The 26241-nt window shown below is 33.7% G+C and overlaps 1 protein-coding gene across 5 annotated transcripts in view; it reads right to left on the bottom strand.

Annotated features, from left to right (window-relative positions):
- The window catches only part of LOC137392955 (hepatocyte growth factor receptor-like), a 53417-nt gene that overhangs the window by 7886 nt on the left and 19290 nt on the right, over window positions 1–26241 (bottom strand). For 2 of the 5 annotated variants that reach the window (XM_068079320.1, XM_068079324.1), the window contains 10 exons: window positions 18693–18887; window positions 16143–16297; window positions 11776–11919; window positions 9162–9307; window positions 7153–7283; window positions 6125–6243; window positions 5089–5250; window positions 3786–3900; window positions 1821–1991; window positions 12–162 (listed from right to left, as the gene is read on the bottom strand). In XM_068079320.1, the coding sequence (XP_067935421.1) occupies window positions 12–162; window positions 1821–1991; window positions 3786–3900; window positions 5089–5250; window positions 6125–6243; window positions 7153–7283; window positions 9162–9307; window positions 11776–11919; window positions 16143–16297; window positions 18693–18887 (1489 nt within the window). Of the gene's footprint in view, window positions 1–11; window positions 163–1820; window positions 1992–3785; window positions 3901–5088; window positions 5251–6124; window positions 6244–7152; window positions 7284–9161; window positions 9308–11775; window positions 11920–16142; window positions 16298–18692; window positions 18888–19976; window positions 20087–22428; window positions 22474–23699; window positions 23980–26241 lie in introns of those variants that run through there. The other 3 variants (XM_068079321.1, XM_068079322.1, XM_068079323.1) reach the window with 3 other exon arrangements.

Raw genomic sequence — 26241 nt, 5'->3', positions numbered from 1 at the left:
AAGTCACTAACCTGAGTCAAGGTTCTCTCCAGGTACTCCAAAACTCACTTCATGAACGTCGATTGACTTGAGAGAATTCTCCCAAGCAAAGATGCGAGGATCCTTGGCTACAGTAAATTTTTTAGTTTCTAGAACAAGTTTTCCTTGTACCAGCACGTGAACCTGCACAGAAAACAGCATGAGTTTTCAATCAACTCTTCGAGTTGTTTTTATACAAATTACACTTTTAGGGGAGAATTGTTGACATATAACTCCTGACTTACTAACTATATATTGTTGACATATAACTCCTGACTTACTAACTATATATTGTTGACATATAACTCCTGACTTACTAACTATATATTGTTGACATATAACTCCTGACTTACTAACTATATATTGTTGACATATTGTACAAATTGTTTATCTTCACCATCTATGTATATAAATCGGGCCGGGCCTTCACAAGCTAGTCAAGAAAATTCAGTATAAAACTACCAACAAATAATAGTAACTGGTTGCTTAGTGTACTTATTGCCTTGAAGAATTAAATTTTATATGCTATGATATGTTAAAATTCAATGGTTATGTTAATGTTATGTTTGATATGTTAATGCTTGATGTTATGTTAATGTTATGTTTGATATGTTAATGTTTAATGTTATGTTGATATTATGTTTGGTATGTTAATGTTTGATGTTATGTTTATGTTATGATATGTTAATGTTCGATGTTATGTTAATGTTATGATATGTTAATTATCGTTAGCATATCTTCGACAACTCGCTTTACTTCTAAAAAGTCCATCATAGTCAGCACCTTTGTTTTCTAGGATGGCGGAAAGCAGGAGCACATGTTTTTCAAAAAGTACAAAACAGATGAGAGAATTTCTGTATATTATTAAGTTTGTTTTAGAAGCATAAAAAAATATTTGGGGATATTTTGCTGACAATGAGAGCAGACGTGGCCTAGTGGTCTAGAACTCTTGACCTACAAACAGCAAGTTGGGGTTCAATTCCCATAAAAGGCTACTGGTGGTGACAGGAATGACATCCAACCTTAAATTGCTCTCCACAACTGGACTCAGACATGTCAAGATTACAGAGCTACATAATGCATGCGCTACAGTACTCATAAGAACATACACAACCTTTGCTTGTGGTAAGCTAAGTAGACATCATACTCTTTGCTGACACATGCACAGATTAACATTAAGATAGAATAATGATAAGAGTAATAATACAATGAGAATATACATAGTTTTAAACCAAATTGGTATTCAATAAATAATAAAAACATAACATGTAAATGCACAAGTAAAGACAGTAAGCAAAATATAGAGGAAATTGTGTAGTAATAGCACTAATAGTAGTAGAAGTAATAGTAGTAGTAGTAGTAGTAGTAGTAGTAGTAGTAGTAGTAGTAGTAGTAGTAGTAGTAGTAGTAATAGTAGTAATAGTAGTAGTAGTAGTAGTAACAGTAGTAGTAGTAGTAGTAGTAGTAGTAATAGTAGTAATAGTAGTAGTAGTAATAGTAGCAGTAGTAATAGTAGCAGTAGTAATAGTAGTAGTAATAGTAGCAGTAGTAGTAGCAGTTAATGAAGCTGATGCGCCGTTCAGTCATCTATATGCACTAAAGTATTATTAGTATAAAGGCAACTACTAATATATTTAATTAGTATTATAATATATAATATTATAATTAGATGACCTGCCAACCAAGAGTAAAGGGACTATATACTAGGCAATGACAAAAGTCAAGGTCTCAACTTTTACAAATGACTCTGGCAGATAAGTCTCCATGACTTGAATAATGAATAATATTACTTATCTGCCAACCTCGATGTCTAATGAGTCTATCGTTGCTGCAACAGAGTTTTCTATGTTTTTCTCATAGCAGTAATCCTCATTAGGGGCAACTCCTGCATCTTTACACTCATTTGTGATGTTGCAGAAAGAGGGGCTCTTGCAGTGAATCTCCTGGGTGTTTTGCACGTACTCACACTCGGACTACAGCGATACAATATCAATTTTAGTAAGGGATGATTTTACCCAACAAACTGCCACCAAACCGTTTATTGTTCCGCCACAAATAGAAACTGTGAAATATGTTTATTGCCCTTGTAGAAATGTACCTCAATATAGTTAGTTAACGCATGCTGCAAATTATATCATAATTATGTGGTCTACTATTTCAAATCTACAAGCATCCGTGTAAATTTTAAGTAGCCATGACACATGATTGCTTCAAGATCATGCTTCTCTAAAGAATTCTCTCTCGTGTATGTTTAAACCCGATTTAATCACACGAGGCCTGCTATGGTGGTCTCTTTCTTACATTTGAGTTTTGTTTTCGTTTAGTAAGAAAATCATCTCAGATGGCTAATCAATTGGAATGCTAAATTTTAATCAAGCTTAACTCCATAAATGTGGTCACATCTGTTTCCCTTCCAATTATTGTTTCCACCTGAATTTCATTCTAACAGGACAAAAAGGTTGTTGTTCTAATTCGATTTACTCTGTTGCACATGCCTTTGACCTTGACAGACATCGAAACAGCTTGCATCAGTACTACAAGTTGAATGGCTTTATTTATGGCTTTCCAATATGTCAATTTTTTATCAAGTGACAAACAAGCCTCGGTACCCTGTTAGGTTCTTAACTAACTTATTAAGATTAATCTTTTTTACTTTTCATATTTCACACGAGTCTAAAAGCAGAAACAATTTTTAAAAATTTTTTGGCGTGAACCACAAATCCACAAGATTTCAAATTTATGTACAATAAATTTGCTATCTTCTCTATGAAATACCTACTGGAGAGCAAAAATCTCAGTGCCTCACTTCAAAATTTCAAAAAAAATTTTTAAGTTGACCCCGGAGTGTGACCTTTTTGTCTATTATTAGATCAACTTTGTTAATCCTTAAAAAACTTTCTGGATCAGACGAGTGAGCACTCTAAAAAGACACCGAAAAGTTACACAACGTATTTTTGCCCTATATTATTACTCAAGTTCATAATTATTATAATAATTATAAACAAATAAAAATTATTATTCAAATTATAATTGATGCTGTGCTGACTCATTAGATTAATCAAGGAACTTACATGCTGTCAACTATCAGAGTGATGACGTCAGAAACTTATGAGTACCTCACATATGTTTGTAACTTATTTGTACTTTAATCTAAATTTTCCGATTTGAATAATATTATCAAACAACAGTATTTTTGAAACACAAAATTTTGCATGTTATTTATTTGATTGACAACTTTTAGTTGCAGCTGCATTTTATGCGCTGCAACTATTTATATAATTTATTTGACAGAGACTGGCAGGTACCAGCAGGTATCTTTTATAAGTTGCAGTCGCTGTGTTCAGTCATGAAGGCATTAGTGCCATGTGTCACCATCATCACTGCTAGTATTACCAGCACCCTTACTAAATAGGTCAGTTTAATTTAGACAGAAGCGAGAAATAGCTGTGTGTCTCAGACAGACAAATCTATTCAAACCATCCAAAACAATGCAGTTTCTTAAATGGTACTGTAGGATTCAAAACCTTTGATTGTTATTGTTTAAATTCTATTACCTAATTAGATTGAAACTGATGATGTTTATAGGCAAAACTAACCGATTCTAGGTGATGTGCATTAATAAATTGTATACATTAAATAATTGTATTTTATTACAACCATATGAATCATATGGTTGTAATAAAATACTGTAATAAATAACTAAATATCATATTATGATATTTAATTATTTATTATACACTGTAGAAGTATTCTCGTAGTAGACTGACCTGGATGAAAGAGAAATTTCTACGTTCGTCAAACTTGCAGTTGAAAGTAAACTGAAGCTGCACAGCGTCAGCAGACTCTAAGCCCGTGCCATTCAGGGTCAGCGTACGACCACCACTAGCAAAAGAGATTAGTAAACAGTTGGTCACACCTTTCAGCAAGTCTCTAATTAGAGTGGCTGCTGGTGACTCAGCTCTATAGCTGGTTTGGCAGAGAGAAGGCAACTTGAGGTTAACTCCATATAACCACCATTCGTTTAGCCAAAAATTAAATCACAACCTTTGGTCTTCTCAAAGTGTTACTACTAGTATTATCACAGCTAGTAACTACTTAGGGGGTAAACATTTGGTATTGGTTTAGCTCAGAATAGTTAAAAATATTTATCAAGTTTTTAAATGCACATGCAGATGCTATTTTAATAGAGATAAAAATATGCTACAGATTTTAGTACATAAATAGGTATTAGTCATTCCTTTAATTCAAAATTTAGTAATATCTATATTGGTAAAAATATAATGGCGTGTTAGTCATTCTTGCATAAAAAGCCAACTTAATCACACTTGGGGAGTTGCTTCCTCCTAATAAAGATTGATGAAGCTATAGAAGTATAGCTTTATAATTGTATAAATTTGACAGAGAAGTCATATGTTTTATCACCAGAGACACTAGTGATTTTTATAAATGTTGACATATTACTCACCGCTAAATGTTGAATACCACAAAGGGCGATTGCTTTACTATTTTAGTAAGTAAAACAAGTTTATATGGTAAGAAAACTGATCGGAGTGAATAAATAAGAGGGTTACAATATAGCTGTATTTACACATGTGGGTTGGGGATGTTGAAGTATGCTACTAGAATCACGAGTGATACAATAGAAGTAGTGAGGTGTTCATTCCAGAGATAATATCAATTATTTTTGTTATTTTTCTACAGTAAATGTTTATTTCACACGAGGTTTTATAAACTAACAAGTTTTTAGTTACAAAAACAAGCAATATTTCATTTGACCTTAATGATGGCAACAGAGAAAATGATAATAAGCAACGGATGTCTCAATCCTAGTCTGCAAATATGTAAACAATTTGTTTGTAAAACGTTTCTAAAATAATCACATCTCAATAATTAATAATCAAAAAATTTTAAAGCATGACAAAATGTTATATTTTTACTCACAATATTTTTATGTTATTTTCAGCGGTAACAATCAAAACTAACATTTTAGGAGTTATTTTCTCATGAAACCGTTTTCATTTTGATCAACTATTTACCTGTTCAAAATTTATACCGCTAGATTTGTCTTACCTTGCCAGGGCTTCTAAAGGTGCTATATTAGATATGTTATAGTTTGACGTGTATGTAAAGTTGTATAATGTTTCAGTTCCAGTTTTGTCCTTGGCTCTAAGTAGTGCTGCCACTGCGCTTGCATTTGCCCCTTCATTCATGACACATATTATTTGTATGTCTCTATAACATACAAGCAAAGAATTATGTCTCAGCGGTACACTTTATTGAAGGTAACTCTATGATTGCATGGTGATGTGTTGGTGATGTGATTGTAGTGGTATGCTTTTGTTAGTGAAGCTACGTGAAGGAGTTTGATATATCACAGTATTTCTTGCAAACTTGAAAGAATGCAAGCGCGAATCTATAAAACCTTTTTGCAATCTAAAATCATGTTTTAGAATCTAGACGTTAGGTAAACTATCATGTTTAATGTTAGGTCTGTCTTTCTTTTTTTAGGTTTTAGATTAGGGATCACCAAACAGAATTTTCGTTTGACGTCGAGTTGGTGCATTTATCACTGAGCCATTTATCACTGGGCAATTCATCACTCCTTCATGTTATGTTAATATTACATCAATAAATCATAGAACTAACTGCAAGCACTCTCTGTGCTAAATATAGCGATGCTCTTTGTGTGAATCTATGTCTTCGACCTTATGTCACTACATTGACCTTGAACCAGCAATAAAATCCTGAAGGGAAAACTGAGATTTGACCCTTTTTTAAATAATGTTTTCATATAGCAGTGGCAACAAGCAATATATTATCTCTTTTAAAAGATATATGACAAAGCATTAATATATGAAAAAGACTCAATTCTTAATAGCGATATAAAATGAACAAACAAAGTAAACTAAACCAAATAACATATGTCTATATTTTTAGCGAAACAGAAGTTTTGAGTCTCAAAAGTTTGGTCGTTATGTTAGGGTGGGGGAAGTGTGTCGGTATTACTAAAATTAACTGAAGTCCTTTAGTCGTTAATCATGATTGGTTAATCAGCCACTATTACTCAAACTAAAATTGGATTGGTCGATTAGTTGTAAGTACTCACGATATCTCCCTAGGCAGACAACTGGTAACATTTAGTTGATTCAGTAACCCTCCCGTAATGGTCACATGAGTTCCTCCTTTCTCCGGGCCTGACAGAGGAGAGATCGTTGACACGTATGGCTAAAATAAAACACTAGTAGAATATCTATACTAGTAAATCAAATAACTGTAACCAGTTTATCCTGATACTAGCTAGCATTTTCAGTTTATCCTGATATTAGCTAGCATCTTCAGTTTATCCTGATACTAGCTGGCTTCTTCAGTTTATCCTGATACTAGCTAGCATCTTCAGTTTATCCTGATACTAGCTAGCATCTTCAGTTTATCCTGATACTAGCTAGCAGCTTATCACATTTTCTAAAGAGACTGGCAAGTCAGAAACCTTTTAGCATAAAAGCAATGGTTGATCAAAAAGTAACAAATAAGTGGAAAGTAGATCTAGGTTCAATGTCACCTAGTACCTCTGAAGCTTTTGATTGGTTAAATTGAACTAGTATCGATGAACATTTTTTGGCTATCTCTTCGACCACCGCTCACGTGGTACTAACGTTTGAAAATACTTTTTGGTATTTGGCGACTAGCCAAAAGCTATTTGCATTATTCTCATCTATAAATCGTGTCAACTAAAAAAACAATTTTATTATACCTTTGCCAATATTCTTTGTCAGAAAAATCATATACGAAATGATATGGTGATTTTTTAGGTTGTACTATATGACTTTTATGGTTTTTGACATAGCTGATCATAGATCTATCTATGGAAATGTTCACTAATGCTTATTTAGGATGTTAAGAGTGACTCTAAAACAAGTTAAGAACTGGAGCCTGATTGATGGGATCATTTCCAACTTGTATCATCGTATCAACCAATCAGTCGCTGTATTGGTTGGTAGCTTACGAAAAAGGACTTTTTAGAATTCTACTTGAAACCTTGCCAGCCATATTTTAGGCATTATTCAAAGACACAAACTTTGGCAAGCGTTGATTACAATAATGTAATAGCGTGGAGTCATTATTACAACATCTCACCTGACATTTAGTGTTCCAGTCTCCGAAGGTGTCAACGGACTCATAGAGAGTGGGATCACAATCACATATACCTTTTCCGTCACACCGCTCACTGAACGCTCCTGTCTCACAATGACATGGGAGGCAGGTGTCTAAAACAGCATATTTTCTAATTCAAGTTTGCTTATACTGACTCATGTGTGGTCATCATTATACGCAAGTCACATAATGACTATGTGTATTTATATATGACTTAGAAGTTATGCATCTAGACTGCTATTATTTAAAACTGTCAAAACAGAATTCAGTGACTTTAAAACGCTGTAGGTTAATTATTTTCAGAGTTTGAAAAAAAGTGTAAAGTTGTCTTACTCTTGTCAAGTCCACCCATGCTAAACATTTGAATTTTGACATCATTTTCATAAATTTCTAGACAAGCTAAATATGATAAGCTTTATTACTTATATATATATATATATATATATATAACATATATATATGTAACAACACATTTTATTCAAAGACTAGAAGAATGCCCGGCGCCGCTGAAATAATTGCCCAATGAATTTTAGTAAGTTCCCTAATAAGCTAGTAACTTGAGCTAGTAAAATCTTTACAATAGTAAGAGCTGTGTCAGAAGCTGGTTTAATAATCATTACGTTACAGGTAAGGATCAAGGGTGCTAGTTAATAATCGATAGTATTTTTCCAAGCGTGCTTATTTTAACCGGTGTAATAGGTCTGCGCACTATTATTAATCACTATGATCAATGAGACACATAGTCTAATGGATTGACCCGCCTGTCTGCGGGCGTAGAGGTTCTAAGCTTAAATTCTCTGCAAAACAGAATTTTCTAACCTAAATTGATCGCTAGAACTGGACAGACAAACGACAGACAAGCACTGAAATTTATATGTATATATATATATATAAATGCTATACTTATAATATGGAACTTGGAAATGTACTAGCAGCAAAACAGAAAATGTAACCATGACAACATTGCATGTTGGGCCTGATAAACTTAGCAACGAGCAACTGTAAAATTAGATTTCTGAAGATATGAGATGCATGTTTATTAGCATCTTATAGTACAGGTATTTAGTAATAATAGACAAGATTCTATGAACACGTCAGACCCGCAAGTGCGGGTATGTGCTTAATTAAAACACCTTTTCTAGGATCCTTGTTCTAACTCTTTAGTTTCATAATACTGTATGTTTGTACCGAATGGTTATGCACATCTGCCATGTATGTAAATGTCATAGGTATAAAAGGAGCCCATTGTTACCAGTGCTTGCGCTGGTAACAATGGCTTTGCAGGCTTTAGAGGCTTTGCAGAGCAACTGTTGTACAGCTTTTATCTACCATAATATAATATTATAGCTTTACCTGCTGTCTATTTGTTAGCATGATACAATACTGTGGCTTTACCTGCTATCTATTTGTTAGAATGATACAATACTGTGGCTTTACCTGCTATCTATTTGTTAGCACAATACAATACTGAGGCTTTACCTGCAATCTATTTTTTAGGAGCTGTATGAACACTCAAAATTTACACAAAAGGCAGAACACATCTGCAAAAGTGGTGACAGAGAGTGCTTTGCATTCATATAAAATTGCTTTTTAATAGTGCCTAGGTTGGGTGTATATGAGCCAATAAAGTGATGTACATGGACCAAGGCTACTATTCACAGTTTTTTTCATTTTCTTTTCTTATTCTTTTTGAGAAGAATCATTAGAATAATGATTTGGTTATTTGTATTAGTAGATTTAGCCAATGAGATGCGATGTCAGCAAAAGCACTTGCTGATCACATGCTGCCCACATCAGTACATAGTATTGTTTTATATTGCCACTCCTTGATCAGCGACTAAACCTTGACTACTTTTTCAGAATTTTTTATTATTTATACAATTTTTTGCAAAAAAATCATTTTTTGCAACACACAAAGAATATAATAATTATTGTAGCGCGTATGAAGGTGCTATGGTTTGTTGTAATAGTTCAGGAGACGGCTGACTCACCAGCTTCGTTGTAGAAACCATCTGTGCAGGTATCACAGTAAAAACCTGAGTGATTGTCTGTACAGCTACAGGAGTAGCGTGCAAGCACTGACAGGGGATCACTTGGCACAATCACATCTGAGCAACTTCCTTCTTGGCAAGCGCATCTAAAAACAACCTTAAAATTTATTGTTTTTCTGTCTACCACACTAGCAAGATGAGAACAGAATGAGCTGATTAGACGTGACTCATTTTTTATATCAAATCTTATTGCCAGAAACTCTTCAAGGCTCGGAGAGAAGAAGTTTATATTGCTCATATTAAACATTCAAGGAGCTTTTCGAAGTAGTGTACGCTTGTGTGTCTGTATGTCTGTATGTCTGTATGTCTGTATGTATGTGTGTATGTCCGCATGTATAACTTCATATTGGCACTAGTAATCATCAACAAAATGATGTTTTTCACTATTTGCCAAAACAAAAATGAGGAAACAGAAATCATGAAATATTGAGTGAGTTGAACATAATTTATGTGTTTTAAATATTGATGATCTAATAGTATTGCAGAAGAGTCAAGGTAGTGAAGTGTGACAAGGAAAATAATAGTGACAAATAGAATAGTGACCAATGAAATAGTGACAAATAGAATAGTAACCAATGAAATAGTGACAAATAGAATAGTGACCAATGAAATAGTGACCAATAAAGTAGTGACCAATGAAATAGTGACAAATAGAATAGTGACCAATGAAATAGTGACAAATAAAGTAATCATGCAAAGTATTAAGTGAGATTCCACTGCTTTTGTTATATTTACAGATTGCCGTAATAGTTGGATGCAAATTTGGTGAAATAAAAAAAATAAATAAAATAAAAAGAAAAATATATAGCGGCGTGCAGTTAGACAACAACCTATGATCACCTCAGCATTGAGACCCCAAGTGTATAATGTAATATATTCAACAAATACCGTACTTGCCTCTACACCTGAGTGATTTTGACTACACAGTTTTTAGAGAAGTTGGAGTTTTGCAAGTGAAACTGAAGAAGCGGGCAAAAATTAAAATTCATATACAAAAAATATAAGAATACTAAAAGAGTCTACAAATACTAGAAAGTGAAGGCTAAGTTAGTTTCACTTTTATTGAGTTTTAATAAAAGCAAATTACACCACGTATTCTAGCAACTCTTTGTATCCTAGTAGCTGTTTGTATCCTACAACTGTTTGTATCCTAGCAACTGCATGTATCCTAGCAACTGTTTGTATTCTAGCAACTGTTTGTATTCTAGCAACTGTTTGCATCCTAGCAACTGTTTGTATCCTAGCAACTGTTTGTATTCTAGCAACTGTTTGTATCCTAGCAATTGTTTGTATCCTAGCAACTGTTTTTATCCTAGCAATTGTTTGCATCCTAGCAAGTGTTTGTATCCTAGCAACTGTTTTTATCCTAGCAATTGTTTGTATCCTAGCAAGTGTTTGTATGATAGCAACTGTTTGTGCCTTCACTGGCATGTCCTTAGGATAAAGTAACAATTATAATAAAATAAATAAACACATATTTTAATATATTACTGCTTCATTAACATTTTTACACACATCTTTGCTTTTTACACTAATATTCTAAGATATTTGGTATAATGTGTTTATTTCAATACTGTGTGTGGCTTTCTGTAGCATCTAAGAGTTATCTAAAGTTTCTGGTATGTAGAATGATCTAAATTAGTTGCAGTTAGTCTTTATTGGAATACATGTATTTACTTCAAAATTGGACATTTTTGATATACAAAGCAGGTCATGGAAAAAATTAACTTTTTATGTCAATTTAACATAGCAGACGAGTTTGAGGAACTTCAAATCAATTTGAAACTTTAATATTTAATATAAATGTACTTTCTGGAGATTTATATCACAGTTAACAGTGTGGAAATGTAACTTAATAACCTATTAAAATCCTGCTTAAACTTTGCCCAGAATATTTGTATTTATCCTTCCACACAAGTGACCAACATCATTTTCTATGCTGTGACACCAACATACTACATCCACTATCGTATGTTTCAGTTTATAAACTTTCTATTACTACAACCTTCAATTCACTATTCCAAATCTTACGCCATACTATTAAATTACCAACTTTTAAAACCCTTTTTTACAACTCCCTAAATAATGTCTGATTTCTATCTTTTCATTTTTTTTTCTTTCTTTTTGACAAGTAATGAAAAACATAACTTTTTAATGATTACCAGTGTCAATAAAAGATTATACATACTCTAAAATATTTCTATAACTTTACTGCTGGCTCTAAGTGTATCAGTAGTTAGCCATGAATAGCAGAGTTCAATGAAATCACAGCACAAGTTTGGATTAGATAACTGCACAGGTATTAACTGAGAAAGCATCATATCACTCCATGTGTGTTTATAACATCACCACACAGATATGACATTACCATACAGGTGTCCATGACAAGGATGATAAAGATAATATTATATCAAACAAAACCACATACAAGTGCACATACAAATTCATTATCATGTTACAAGAAGTAGGTAGAGGCAAAGCCTGCAAGTGCACATCGGTTATTGAAAGTGCTGCATATGTAATTCAGCTCTTTGGTCAAGAGAAGACAACTCACTCGGAATCAATGTAGATCTCATTAATCAGCCAGTAGTTGATAGTGTAGTTTTGCCATGTTGTCAAACCAGGCAGCCGTATTTCTAGCTTGTCCAGGGTTCTTGGCTTGAAATCCAGCGAAGTTAACTCTATATAGAGAGTCCGACTAAAACAAACCACATTCTGAATTATTTTCTAAATTTTCTTTCAGGTATTGTTAATACCGCAATTCTTGATTTCTCATTTAAAACTGGCCTTGACCTTTGATTTTGATGCAAAATTACAGCTCTTATTATATAGTTGTGTCAGATCCTATTGATATAAATGATTTTTCACACAATTGTTACTTTCAAGATGAATATATATATATATTTTTTTTCTCAAAGTATGTTTTATGTCGTATGTCTGTCTGCATTCCGGCTATAGATCTTAAAATCCGGATACTAAAATTCCGCATACTGATAGACTTGCACTCACAACAAATGCATCAACAAGTTTCTTATTCAGATGCTCTACCACTGAGCTAGAACGCTAGTGATCAGTCACGTTTTCATATAACGGATACACCATGAGCGTGCTAATTATTTTAGCCTAGCATCAACGAGTTACGATACTCCTGTTCGAAAATATTTTGGGACCTGAGTATATGCAACGCGATGCTTATTCATCTTTTTTTGTTGGGCTAGTTTATTCGGCCCCATGATATCGACGATAATTTATCTCGAACTTAAATCTTGGCGATTTGTGTACTGATTTTATACAGTGGAACTTTGATTTTTGAACGCTTCGGTTTTCGACCAACTTGGTTTTTGGCTAAAGATTTTGAGAGTTTGTCGTCTCGGAGATTTCGTCTCAGAGATTGAACATCAATTCAGTTCTCGACCAAACCGAAGCATGCGCATTGGAATTAGAACAACTCCAGAAACTGCTTGGAAACATTCGTTAACAATCGAAGAAGCATTTTACGCTTCATAAATTCTTCACAAAAATGGAAGAGACCATCTGGGACGACGTTTCCTCTACCGAAGAAATTTGCTAGGAAGATAACCCCTCCAGTTGAGTTACCCTAAATTGTTTTGGAGTAAGATTCTCCTTTAAGGATGGGAAGTAAACGTGCCATTGCTGTTTATATTTTTTTCCTATGATTTTTGATGGAACTGATCTGTTGCATTTTTTGCTTTTTCATTATCAATTTCTGCAATTTTTAGTATTGTATCTTAACGTTTAATGTTTTTGATGTTTTAAGAGCCAAACATACGAAATGTCTGCTTTTGTTTTTTTCCATCAACATAGATAGAAAATCTTTTATTAAAATTAAACACGATGTATATCTACCCGTTTTTATTTATAGTATGCAGTGTACAGTTTGTGGTGTAAATTGTTGAAAAAATACTTTACCAAAGTTGTTTTCTTGCCTTAGAACGAATTAAAATTTACATAATTTTATTCTAAGCAGAAAAATTGTTTCGGATCTCGAACAATTCGGTTTTCGAACCACCTTCTGGAACGAATTATGTTCGAGAACCGAGGTTCCACTGTATGTTATTAAAAGATATACGTCGCTGACAGTTATAAAATTTTTAATTTACATTGGTTTGAAAACCTTTGCAGTTGTTTTATTTATTTTTATTACAGTTGTTCTGCGCAAAACCTTTTCTTCATAATATGAAGTTTGAAAGTTACAATTGTTTGAAAAAGTTTGCAAACCTTTACAGTTGTTTTTATTTTTCTCTTAATTTATTTCAACTACCCAAAACACTTCTCTCATGATATGTAGTTTGAAATTTAGAATGGCAAATGTTGTTATATGTTAAATACAAATCAATTTTCTGTCCAAAGACTTTTTTATTACTCGGACAACGCCGAGTAGCACAGCTAGTATATATATATATATATAGTAGCTATAGTATATATATATATATATATATATATATATATATATATTTCTCAAAGTATGTGTGTATGTGGATATGTGTGTATATGTGTCCCTCCAGCTATAGCCATTATTAGAATAGCCTAGCTGACAATGCATCCGCAACGTCATGGCTTACCGTCATTAGAAGCCTAGCGCTTATTAACTAGCTTACTGGAATTTTCCATTGGCAATGTGCCAGGCTAATAGTGGTAAGTGAGCAAGTGAGCAAGTGGTAGGCAACTCCCATCACTTCGCATTGTTTATAAGCTGATTTTAATACCATTTTCCATTGGCAGTGTGCCAAGCTAATAAATAGTGGGTGGCAACTCTCATCACTTCTCATTGCTTATAAGCAGATTTTTAATATCCGAGCGACGCCTAGTATATATATATATATTTCTCAAAGTATGTATGTGTGTCCCTCCGGCTATAGTTATTATTAGAATAGCTGTAGCTGGACAACAACGCCTACACAACGTCATGACATACCGTCATTAGAAGCCTAGCGCTTATTAACTAGCTTACTAAAATTTCCCATCGGCAATGTGCCAGACTAATAGCAAGTGATAGGCAACTCTCATCACTTTTCATTGTTTATAAGCTGATTTTTAATACTCGGGCGACGCCAAGTGACACAGCTAGTATATATATATTAACTAAAAGCGGTGCAAAAGCATATTAAAAGAGAACTCTACACTAAAAACCTAAGAGATAATTAGTGAAGTATAGAATAATAGAAGAAATATTAGGAGTAAAGTAAATTTCTAGTAAAAGCGTTACAAATCTGTTTCGTGTGGTGCACTCTTCAGACGCGATTAGACTAACTGCGGCTGAAGAGTGCATTGCACGAAACAGATTTACTTTACTCCTAATATTTCTTCTATTATATATATACAACATGAAAATAGCATATAATAAATATACGATATAAAATATTATATATTTAAATAATAAACATATATATATATACATATTTTTATTTATTCATTTTTATATATATATAAAATATATAATATATATTATATAAATATATGATATTTTATATATATAAAATCAGTAAAACAGACTATGACTTTCGGTAATACACTTTATTATTAATAGTTTCATAATGCAACTTTTTGTAAAATAAATAATCTGTCTAATAATGAATTTGGACAAAGGTTCAAATATACATGACTGAATTGGAAGTAAAACCACTCTATTAAAAAAGTCTTTCGTAGTTCTAAAAACAACGCAAAATTAATTTTGACAATCTACCATATAAACTTAAGGAACCATAGGAAAACCGTAGAGAATCTAACAAATTTTTAAAAGACAGCAAATTTCCATATTTTTAAATTTATAGTCCAATTAAGGAGACTTTCCTACTGCTGCTGCCAGTTGTTTTGAGCGCTGATAACAAAATCAAGTTGAACAATGATAAGGCAGCATAATCACATATTCCAGACCCTTTGACGCAACATTTAAAGTAGGTCTGTTGTTGTGGTTGTGCGAGAAAGGAGGATAAATTTTGTGTCAGAAATCGAAAAACTTTTGGCAGATTATTAACAATAAATTTACGTTTTCAAAAACTTACCACTTAAAGACATTGCTACTGATAAAAAGAGCTCTCGAATATTTAGTAGGTAAAATTTTAAAATAAAAAACATTTCATTCATGTCAGCTGTTTCTATATCTCAGGAGATTTTGAGAACAAATCCGGGATAATCCAGTACGCCAGCTGAGACAGATGAACTTGCACAAAATTTTAGCAGATTTTATCAGAAAGTAATAATATTTTTCTACCTTTTACAATTGTTTTTGATGTTTGAGGTGATTGGATTATCAGGGTGTTTCAAGGTTAAAGTCCACAAAACTTGATTGCATTTAAAATGTTCAGACGAATTGAAAGTGCGATTATGACGTCTATAATGGTGAAGAGACCGACAGAATAGAGATGAGTAACATGCAACTTGAATGCGATAGCTGATATCAATGATATCAACTGCCAACTAGTGATGCCATTTTGCATGTATTTTTCTTCTGAGTGCTTTAACTGTGATCATGTTTTATCAATTTTAATCTTGAAACATCCTGACAGTCAGATACACACAAACATCGACAATATTAAAAATGATAAAAAATGCCTACGTATAAACTCTAATAAAATCTTTAAACATTTTGTGTAAGTTTATTTTTAAGCAAATATAATCATTAAAATCTTGACTAAAAGCCAGCTTTGCAGCGGATATTATTGTTGGAGACAGCTCCAATAGCGCCAGAGAGAATAAGTTGTAGTAGTAGCTGCTACCAGTATGTTTCTCCCCAACACCTGCATCAAGTGGTATAATTGAACTGGTTATTTTTCACCTCATGTGATTTCTGTTTTACCAGTCATATTGAAGCTTCTCTCATGTCACCTAGTGTAAGGTAATACATATTTTTGTATTTTATTAATTCTTTCAAGTTAAAACATTGAATTATAGAGAACTGACTCTTGCGATTCGAAGTGAGTATAACATTGTGGATCATCGACTGGGCATTCGGCAAGCTGGTAGACTTTGATCAACTGAAGAGTCTCGTCTCCTAGGGAGCCATATATGTCCATCTTGATTGGTATGGTGTCCACGACTAGTATCAGTGAATATACCTGCAGTAAAATTGTTAAAGTGGGGTTTATATCTGAGGTACTTGGCAGCATTAGCTTTCTATGAGCAGTTGGGCTGTCTTTTTATTTTCCTTTAAGGATGATTTTACACAAATTTCTGTTGCTTTTATCAGAAATATCAGTATTTTTCCACCCTTTATGATTGTTTTTGATGTTTACGATGATCTGACTGTCAAGACGTTCAAGATTAAAATCGACAAAACCTGATCGCGGTTAAAATATTCTGAATAACGAACAGTGCCAAAATGATGGCACTAGTTGTTATCGTTGTTATAGCTGATATCGACTATTGTGTTGAATGAAGTTGCAGCGTTACGTGTCTTATTCTGTCAGTACAATTATAAACATCATAATCGCACTTTCGCTTAGTCTGAGTTTTTTGATCGTGATAAAGTTTTATCGATTTTTAAATTTAAAACATCCTTGAAGTCAGGTCACCTCAAACAGCAAAAACAATCTTAAGTGATAAAAGATTCTGACAATTTTGATAAAACTTACAAACATTCTGAGCAAGTTCAGCTTTAAATTGCAGTGATATTTCACCCATGCGAGCCACAGCCTGCTCACTGCGGGCTAACTGCGTCTGCACCTTGGTTAGCCAACCTATTGGGCACACGGAGCCGTCATCAATGATTTGTATGATGAATTTTATAGCAATTGTCCTACTTGATACAAAATGAAAATTCAAATTTAGGAACTTACATTTTGCAATTGTGCATACAACACCTGTTTTACATTCATTTACGATCTGGATCTTTCTTACTAACAAAGCGCTCTAAAAAAAGCAAGTTTTAATAACCAACTTCAGCTCTGATGTTTGAGTCAGAAAATGAAATTAAAGGTTTACAAGCTAGTTTACCATTAAGTATATGTATGTCTTTGGGCACTTTACATCCCCTACCTTAATCAATGAGTGGTATCACCGCCCCTTAGTACATGGATGGCATTAATCATCCGCTCACCTCAGCTCACACTCACATCATGAGCTTAACTCCATCAATCTACTGTGTGGTTACTTAACGTTTCCAGTACAAAGCCTGTAATCCTACGGTAGCCTACAGAGGCTATTTCAGCGTCTCGTACTAAAAAATCTTTTCCGGGGCTGGCCTGAATGTGAGATTAACAGCATGCTATCGCTAGGCCTACATATGTAAAGGTTTGGTAAAAATCATGAAGAAACAATTGGTTTCAACAAAAATGAGTTGTTAAAAATTGGCCCAATAAATCATATTCGACCTAACAGCTCCTACTGCACCAGATCACCAGATGATCCAGAAAGGGTTAGCAACAGCAACAGCAACAGCAACAAAGCGCTATTATTGCAAAACCTTTGCTATAAAGTTCAGGCAGCCCGGTACTAGTTTCATGCAATCAGAAGGATGAGATTTATAAGCTGTCAGCCTGATGTTTTAATTACATCTTTTTTCAATCTATACTTCATGCAAAAACATTTAAAGACAATCCAACCTTATCTACATTTCTAAGATTTAAACTGTTTACCTTACTATCATTGACCTCTCCACCAATTCCTGTTAGTGTACTTGGAATCTTGACAAAATTTTATTAAGCTGTGTATATGAGTTGTCTTCTCTATAACATGTCTACTCGTACCATAGCCTGAGTGTTGCTATAAATGATACCAGGTTGTGAGTAGCTATTTTTGTGCTAATACACGTAAATATGTTTTTTCTGAAACTAGTATCGTTCTATAAACAGTCTAGAACAAGTTAGTCTGCAGACGACCCAAGGATTGATGGAACTGCATTACTCCGTTACATTAGAATAAGTGGTGCTAGTATAAAGTTTCTCTATGTCCATTACATGTTTAGAGTGGTAAAATAGCACTGATCATATAAAAGTCATAGAGTAGATAACTTTAAAAGCACAAGCTAAGGCGAGACCTCGACAAGCATGAGAGAAAGCCTTTTTAGCAAAATTTTATCCAAAAGATTGATACCCCAAGGTATTTGCTAAGATCATTTATAACTCTATGATTTTATTATGGGACAAAAGGTGAAGGTAGAGGTAAAAACTTGAATTCTCTGACTGACAATAAACTGTTCAAAACACAGGCTAGTCGGTTTTATTTCCAAAGAACCAGCAACAAGGAAATCTTAGAATTAATTTCTGACTCAGACTCTACTGAAACCCTGAGTCGTACCAGGAACATAAGATAATTCCAATAACAGGGTCAGTGACTTGATGTTTCATGAAAAGCAATCTAGAAGATAAAGCCTTCACATTATTGGTAGGAAGCTAGAGGTCGAGAGCTAAACAGCAGAGTACCGTGTATTCAGGGCTGTCAATAACCTGCCCCTAATACATCATCAGAGCTCTACTCTTATCTACTAGTAACATGCCACCTAGATATACTAACCTTGAAGGAGACAGGAAAGTGTAACGCGATATTAATTGCTTCATTTGGTTCTATCTTATGGCCCCAGGCTACGTCATACTCTTCATCACGCAGAGATGACACATCACTGCTAATCAAATTGCTGAAGACTGTGGCCGAGCCTGGACATGATCTTCCCACTTGGTAACCTTCTGGACAGTGACTGCTTTCGTTGTACTGTAGAATATGGTATAACATGACTTTTAAGCCGTGCGCTGCGCTTGAGTAATTAATAAACTTTATATAAATTCTAGCCTAGCCCTTTTCTTGCTGAGTATTCTGAGCTATAATTGCCCAAAGATTTACGCTATCAGTAGCAGAGCAAAAAATCTTCATTTTCCACTATAAAATAGCCACCAGTCTGCTAATACCCAATACTCTTTGATGGCAGAAAATGTAACAACAAATGCTCAGTGTTTTCTCATCACAGAAGATGGAACAACTCAAGCTCAGTGCTTTCTGATGACAGCAAAGTGACAACTAGCGCTTATTGCTTCGATAGTAGAAGGAATGGCAACTAAAGCTCAGTGCTTTGTGGTGACAGCAAAGTGACAACTAGCGCTTATTGCTCCGATGGTAGAAGGAATGGCAAGTAAAGCTCAGTGCTTTCCGGTGACAGATGGAGTAGCAGAAAATTTATGACACAGAGTGTAGAACTTCACCAGGAAAGTGCGCTCAAAAACCATCCTTCTCACAGTTGGTAAGCCAGCCCATTTTGAAAACTGAGAATGAAAGTCTGGCCATGATATGCTGTGGTTTAAATCTACTTATTCACTGTTTAATATTTGATTGTTCAAAAGTGTGTGTCATTTAATTAATCACAAAAATAAAAAAGTTCACGACTAAAATTTGCAAAGTTGAAAAATTGGTGAGAAATATTAAAGGTTTAAGAACCATACATTAGCCACATTTTCAAAAGCCAGTTTGAGAACCTGCTGTATATCTCTAAGCTAAACATGTTTAGGATTGTAGGCTACATGACACTAAAGACAACAGGAAAATATATGACGTATGCGGAACTTAGCTACAGCTATTAGAGTTACCCAACACCATCCTTGGTCAAATGTTGCTCAACTATGTTTATCACCAACATGTGTTTGGCAATCACCAGCATGCGCTTGACAACAACTGACATGTGCTGGCCAAAAGTCTGTTGCACAAATTACATGGTATCCATAGTCTTGATACAAGCTTTTGTTGGCGGAGTTTGACATTGTAAAAAACACTTCCATGTATTGATCAGCAACTAAATGTGAATAAACTCACCGGAATCGGAGCAGAAGATCTGAGGTCCTGGGTAGTGAAACTCGCCAAACACTGAAGACTTCCTGTTATTTCTATAGGCTCATCGCATGGTAGTGGGTCAAGGCTTTGGTCTATTACAGAAACATATATATATAATGTTAGAGAATAAACTTTTAAATGTTTTCATTGTCATAGCACTGCATAACAGGATAAGCAACTACATGTATATATAAATGTATATGTACTCTATATAAGAATACCGACAGCATTCCATACACACACTAACAGCATGTAGTTGAAAAATACTGCTAGGAGAATTCTCAGCAGCCTTAATATCCGCAGCCTCAATATCTACAGATATTTAATTTGTTTGTTTAATTTTTATATAGTTTATAACTAAAATAATATCAACTGTTCCTATGTTGCCGAGTATTAATACCTAATCACTCTAATAAACCTGTTTTTGGCAGGCAACAAATTTAATTGTGTTATGGCTCAACTTATTTACTAATATAAGTGTTATTGTATAGTCTTACTGACATTCTTCAAACATCAACAGAATGAGTAACTTTGACAGGTGCTTTAAACGTAAACATACAGAAAAAGTATCATATGTGCACAATCAATCGTATTCACTCAGGGAAACCAGAACATTTTGCGAAGGTGTCAGAGGCAAAGTTGTCACAATTGAGCTGGTAGCACAAGATCACATGATTTAAAAGACTGTGGTCATAAGTGTACTCTTAACTCTATTATGCTTTTAGCGACATCGCAAGCCATTAGTGAAAGCTTCGGAGATGCAAAATATCCAGCTTCGTAGAGTACTAATCAGAGACTCATAGAGTACAATTCAGAGTCATAAAGTACTAGTCAGAGTCATAGAGTACTAGTCAGAGACTTATAGAGAACTAATTAGAGAGTTATAGAGTACAACTCAGAGTTTTATAGAGTACAAGTCAGAGTCATAGAGCACTAGTCAGAGTCATATAGAGTACTAGTCAGAGTCTTATAGAGTACTAGTCAGAGTCTTATAGAAGACAACTCAGAGTCTTATTGAGTACTAGTCAGAGTCTTATAGAGTGCTAACCAGAGTCTTATAGAGTACTAGTCAGAGTCTTATAGAGTGCTAACCAGAGTCTTATAGAGTACTATTCAGAGTCTTATAGAAGACAACTCAGAGTCTTATAGAGTACTAGTCAGAGTCTTATAGAGTGCTAACCAGAGTCTTATAGAGTACTATTCAGAGAATCATGTGGTCCTAGTCAACTGTAGATTTGCATAGTGAATTCAGCCAAATCAATCTCATTACAAAAAATTCATTCATAAATTCAATATTCATATTCATAAATTTACATTAAGTCCAAGTACACCAAAATCTAGGTGACGCGCAACTCGAGCCTCTTCTATTCAAAAAACTTGCTTGTAGCGTATTTCCTAGGAGATGTAAATACAGCTGCAATCTTACCAGCCTTACTATGCTGCCATGACAATTCTTAAAGTGTAGCCCAGAACCTGAACTTCCTTATTACAAGTAATAACCTTTTTACAATACTTTTTAGGCATTAATTGAAATTTCAAATTAGTGCTAGAAAGCAATCAGATGTACAATGGTGAGGTAAGTTTATACTACATCTGGTAACACAACTGACAATTTTGAGCTGCTTTAGTCTTTGTTATTAAAAAAACTTCACTCTGTTTTCAAAAGGGCCTCAACGACTAAAATATTTTTAAACAATCAACTTTCGACTTATTTCTTACAAAAGATGATTAAGTTAATTTATTTGTAGTTATTGCTTATATTATTACTTATATTATTACTTATATTATTACTTATATTATTACTTATATTATTACTTATATTATTACTTATATTATTACTTATATTATTACTTATATTATTACTTATATTATTACTTATATTATTACTTATATTATTACTTATATTATTACTTATATTATTACTTATATTATTACTTATATTATTACTTATATTATTACTTATATTATTACTTATATTATTACTTATATTATTACTTATATTATTACTTATATTATTACTTATATTATACTACTACTACTATTATATACTATATTATTACTTATTACTTATATAGTTATTACTTATTATTATTTAACTTAATTTGAGGTTATGTTAAGAAACTGCAATGCTTTTAGCAGTAATAATTTATTGTGTGTATTTATTCTTAAGAACAAAACTATTTTTTCCAAAGTCATATGGTGTTAAACTGAATTGACAAATATAGCCTGTGGTCATAAGAGAATTAAGTTCATGGTATAATAGTGGACTAGATTACAAAGGCTCTTTACTTTCAGTTAATAGTTGAGATGAAAGGAAGGCAAAAGCAGATGTGTGTGCATGTGTTCATGCAGGAGTTATCTTAAAATATGGAGTCTCACAGTGTAACAACCAACACGCACCAGTTGGAAACAAATTTAACCAGATAATACTCACCCACAGTGATGTTTGCTACCAATGCTGCATTCAGAGGCACTTCAGCTGAAATTCATAGAATCATAGCATAATAATAGAGTTACTTTGTCTCAACGTATAGTTGCAGTTTTATAACTGCATTCTTTCTTTAAAAACAGGCTTAGGTTTTTGAGTACTTTTATTGTTAGGTCAAAGAAGGCAGCTGTAGTGAAGCTGTTTACATTCGGAACTGCCAAGCAACAGGTCAATGATTTGACCCTTACCACGGGTTGCTCTAAATCAGGCAACAGCACTAGGCCTTAAATCACCTCTATGTTCAAGCAGCCAGCCTTTACAGAAAAACTTCAACACGCCAACAAAGCCCTCCCAAAAAGAACACCGTAAAACCTCTACTTGAACGCCATGACGCTCTATTTTTTCAATCCCTCACCTATATTGAAATGATCAACCCTATTAGGTACGCTGCCACTAAAACTATGAAAACAAAGAAAGAATTAATTGTTGATGTAACATTATTAGTAATATTATAATTATTAGAAGTATTGTTATAGTTTTTATAAAATTATTAGTACCATTTTGTGGACACTTTTCTACTGATCACTTTCTACCATGGGTGTGTAAAGACCAAATATTGTCAAAATGGCAGTCAAATAAAGGTGGCTGTCAAATAGAGGTGGCGTTGGAGACTTATTAAAGAGCAGCGCTGTATTTTTCAAACTCTTCTTCTACCGTGGCGTTCTATTAGAGGTGGTTTTCAAATAAAGGTAGGGTTAAAATAGAGGTTTTACGGGAATGAAATTTCCAATCCACGCAATTGAAGTAGATTATGAGATGAAAGTGGTGACTGCATTAAATGGTCTTATTTCATTCTGGTAGTTATCTCCACTTGCTGAGCGAAAAAGATGTTTGTTAAATATTTATAAGATATTTTGGGTAGCTCTCTATGTCATTTTTATAAAAAGCAAAAATACTTCTAATAAAAAGATTTTGCAAATAACTTATTGATAAAAAATCTAGAAATGTACGCATGTAACAGACTGTAACATGTAGTCTACTTACACATGTAAGTAGACTACACAGTAACTCATGACATAAATACAAAACAAATACAATCCTATAAACATTCTTAATTTACTGCATTTAACATAGGAAACTCTTTTTCTTATATTTGTGATTAATCTATGCAATAGTATATATGCTAAAATAAATAAATAACATATTTTAACTCTCTGCATACATAAACAATGGCCTGAAATGAAATGAGCAACACCTTAGGAGGAGATAATACTTACAAAACAAGAATTCAGTAATCAGCTCTGCAGGGTCTCCAGATAGGTTTTCTGTCCCCAATAAAGCTGGTACACCATCCGCAGTCCATATTACAGCTATTTCACTCAACAGTATCAGGACTACATTAAAAATGTGTTTACGGCAAACATAGAGCATAATTTTAGTTTGTGACTTTCTATCGACCTACACTCCACTCTAACGACACCAGCTAAACGGTATATGTTGCCCTTCCCAAAAGTATTCTCAACTGAGTACATGTACCAGCTTCCTAGTAGAACTGGCTGCTTTGTAATCGCGAGTTGAGATATCTTTCTTCATGGTTCGCTGAGCATTCTGGGATGTGGCTTCGGGTCGTTGTTATGGCAACCTCAAAACTATTCAGCATTGTTGTCGCGATAGTATATTTATTTGCTAGGATACTAAATGGGCTGGTCCAAATTCATAAAGTACAATAAGAATGTGCATCATGAGCTGACAAATGAAGACTATGTTGAATTTATAGCATGTGTTCCACGAAAATCACTGAAAAATGTTTTAGTTTCCTTATTGTTTTTTCTTAAAAAGAAAACTTGTTGAGAAGAAATGCTAAAGCCTCTCTCTGCTAGAACAGGTGCAGCTGAAAAAAACTATAGGATTTTACCATAGCATTCTCTTGAAAATGTCTCAACTCTGACAAATTACTTATTTGGAGTTATCTTATCAGAGTCATCCTCATGTTAGACAAGCGGAATACAATATTAAAGTTGTTTATACTTTGTAGGATGCATGATAGTATTCACCATGCTTTTCCTGCATACTACAAAATTAGTAATAACATTATAACATTTCTTCTATGAACAGACTAAGATAAAATGTCTTCTAAAAAACTTCCATTGTGCTGATGATATGACTAGCTGAAATATATATCCTGAAGCTTGTTTATTACAACCAACTTAATTTAAATAGTTAGCTTTCACTGATGTAGTGTTTACAGTAAAAGTTAGAATCCATATTGAGAAGACAACTATATGAGCACATCATAATCACTGATCATAGCCTGGAAAGTTGTGAATAATCTTGATTGTTAGATATTTCAGTCATTGGAGATTTACAATTTTCTACTGTTTTACACATATTGGACCAGCTTAATTTCCATTTCATCAGTGTCACTGGTTTCTGATTAGGTGTAAACCTTTTCTTGATTGGCTACCCAAGTTGGTCATTCAATCAATCAGCTGGTGAGTAAAGAGTTGTCTGCCCCTTAATCAGCTGCTGTTGCATCTACTGAAGGTGCTGAAACCAGAGTATAACGGTGCTATACTCTGTAAGTTGAGATAAAAACAGAAGAAGAGTAAAACTCTGTTGGAATATTGTCAGATATTATTTTTCCTAAAAACAACTTCTGGTTGGTCATGACATAGTATGTAAAGCAAATATACTTGAATAAATATATACTGCAGTAGAAATTACATAAAAGTTATGATTAGGGTAGGCTACAATAATATTCAGTCAGCAGTATAAAATGATAGCTTGTGTTTTTTTAATTGCACTGGAAAAAATCATTTGACATTTTTAGAATTGTTTTTGTTTGTTTTTATTTTATTTAAAAGATGTCACGAACAGTGAGAATTAGAAAAAAAGTAGGTGCAATGAGGAACTGTGTGCCCAGTAGCATAACTAGTCATAAAGCTGGGCACTGATTAGCAGTTGGTTAATTTATTTAGATGAAAAATATACAAAGAATATTCGAGTGAATCAAGGCGTTGCTTGAGACTTGATATGAAGTCTCAAGATTGAAATTGCTTATTTGTGGTTTTGAATTTTGAGTTCGGTTTAAATACTTATTATTTTACAAGTTATTGCCATTCCCTAATGTGCCTACACTGTATGTGAGACACAGATCGAAGCTCAATACTCGGTGATGACAAGAAGAGCATCCAATCACACATTGTGTTCTCTGCCAACCCACAATGCAGATTAGCCAGCTGCGCATTAAACAGGATCTCTCGAAAGAAGATTAGTGTTAATTATAGCCCAATAATGAACATAGAAGTCAACTTAACCTGCGCAGGAACCTATTTGCAAAGCTCCGTCTGAGTTATTAACCACATGAAGGCAAAAGACTGAGCTGCAATTACTAAATCAGTTCCTTGTATTTAAACAAAGAGATGTTTTTAGCGAAGTTCTATTTTTTGCCCAAATAAAAATTGGTTCTTTTACCTAGCGCTCATAGACATCAAAAACAGCTGAAATATAAGCATAATAATACACCCTACTCTAGGTGCTTGTTTTGCCCTATTTATAATTGTCGAAAGCTCATCTCGTGTGTAACGAGAAATTTGGATTTATCCATATTTTCCATTAAAAATGTTTCTTCATGTTTGAGGATATTTTTAGATTTTGCTCTGATTGCCTAGTCTGGTTCTCTATCTGAATTAGAAGCTCTACCTGCAGGCATATATTCATAACTCCTTGAGGAAATCAACATCTCTTTCCTGTTTATGTACAGACTCTTCTTGTAATTTATCATTCCAATATTTTCAGAAAGACACCTGTTGTGCTGAC

This window comes from Watersipora subatra, chromosome 4 (assembly GCF_963576615.1).
Source record: "Watersipora subatra chromosome 4, tzWatSuba1.1, whole genome shotgun sequence".
Lineage (NCBI taxonomy): Eukaryota > Metazoa > Bryozoa > Gymnolaemata > Cheilostomatida > Watersiporidae > Watersipora > Watersipora subatra.
This window is presented reverse-complemented; position numbering and strand designations above follow the sequence as displayed.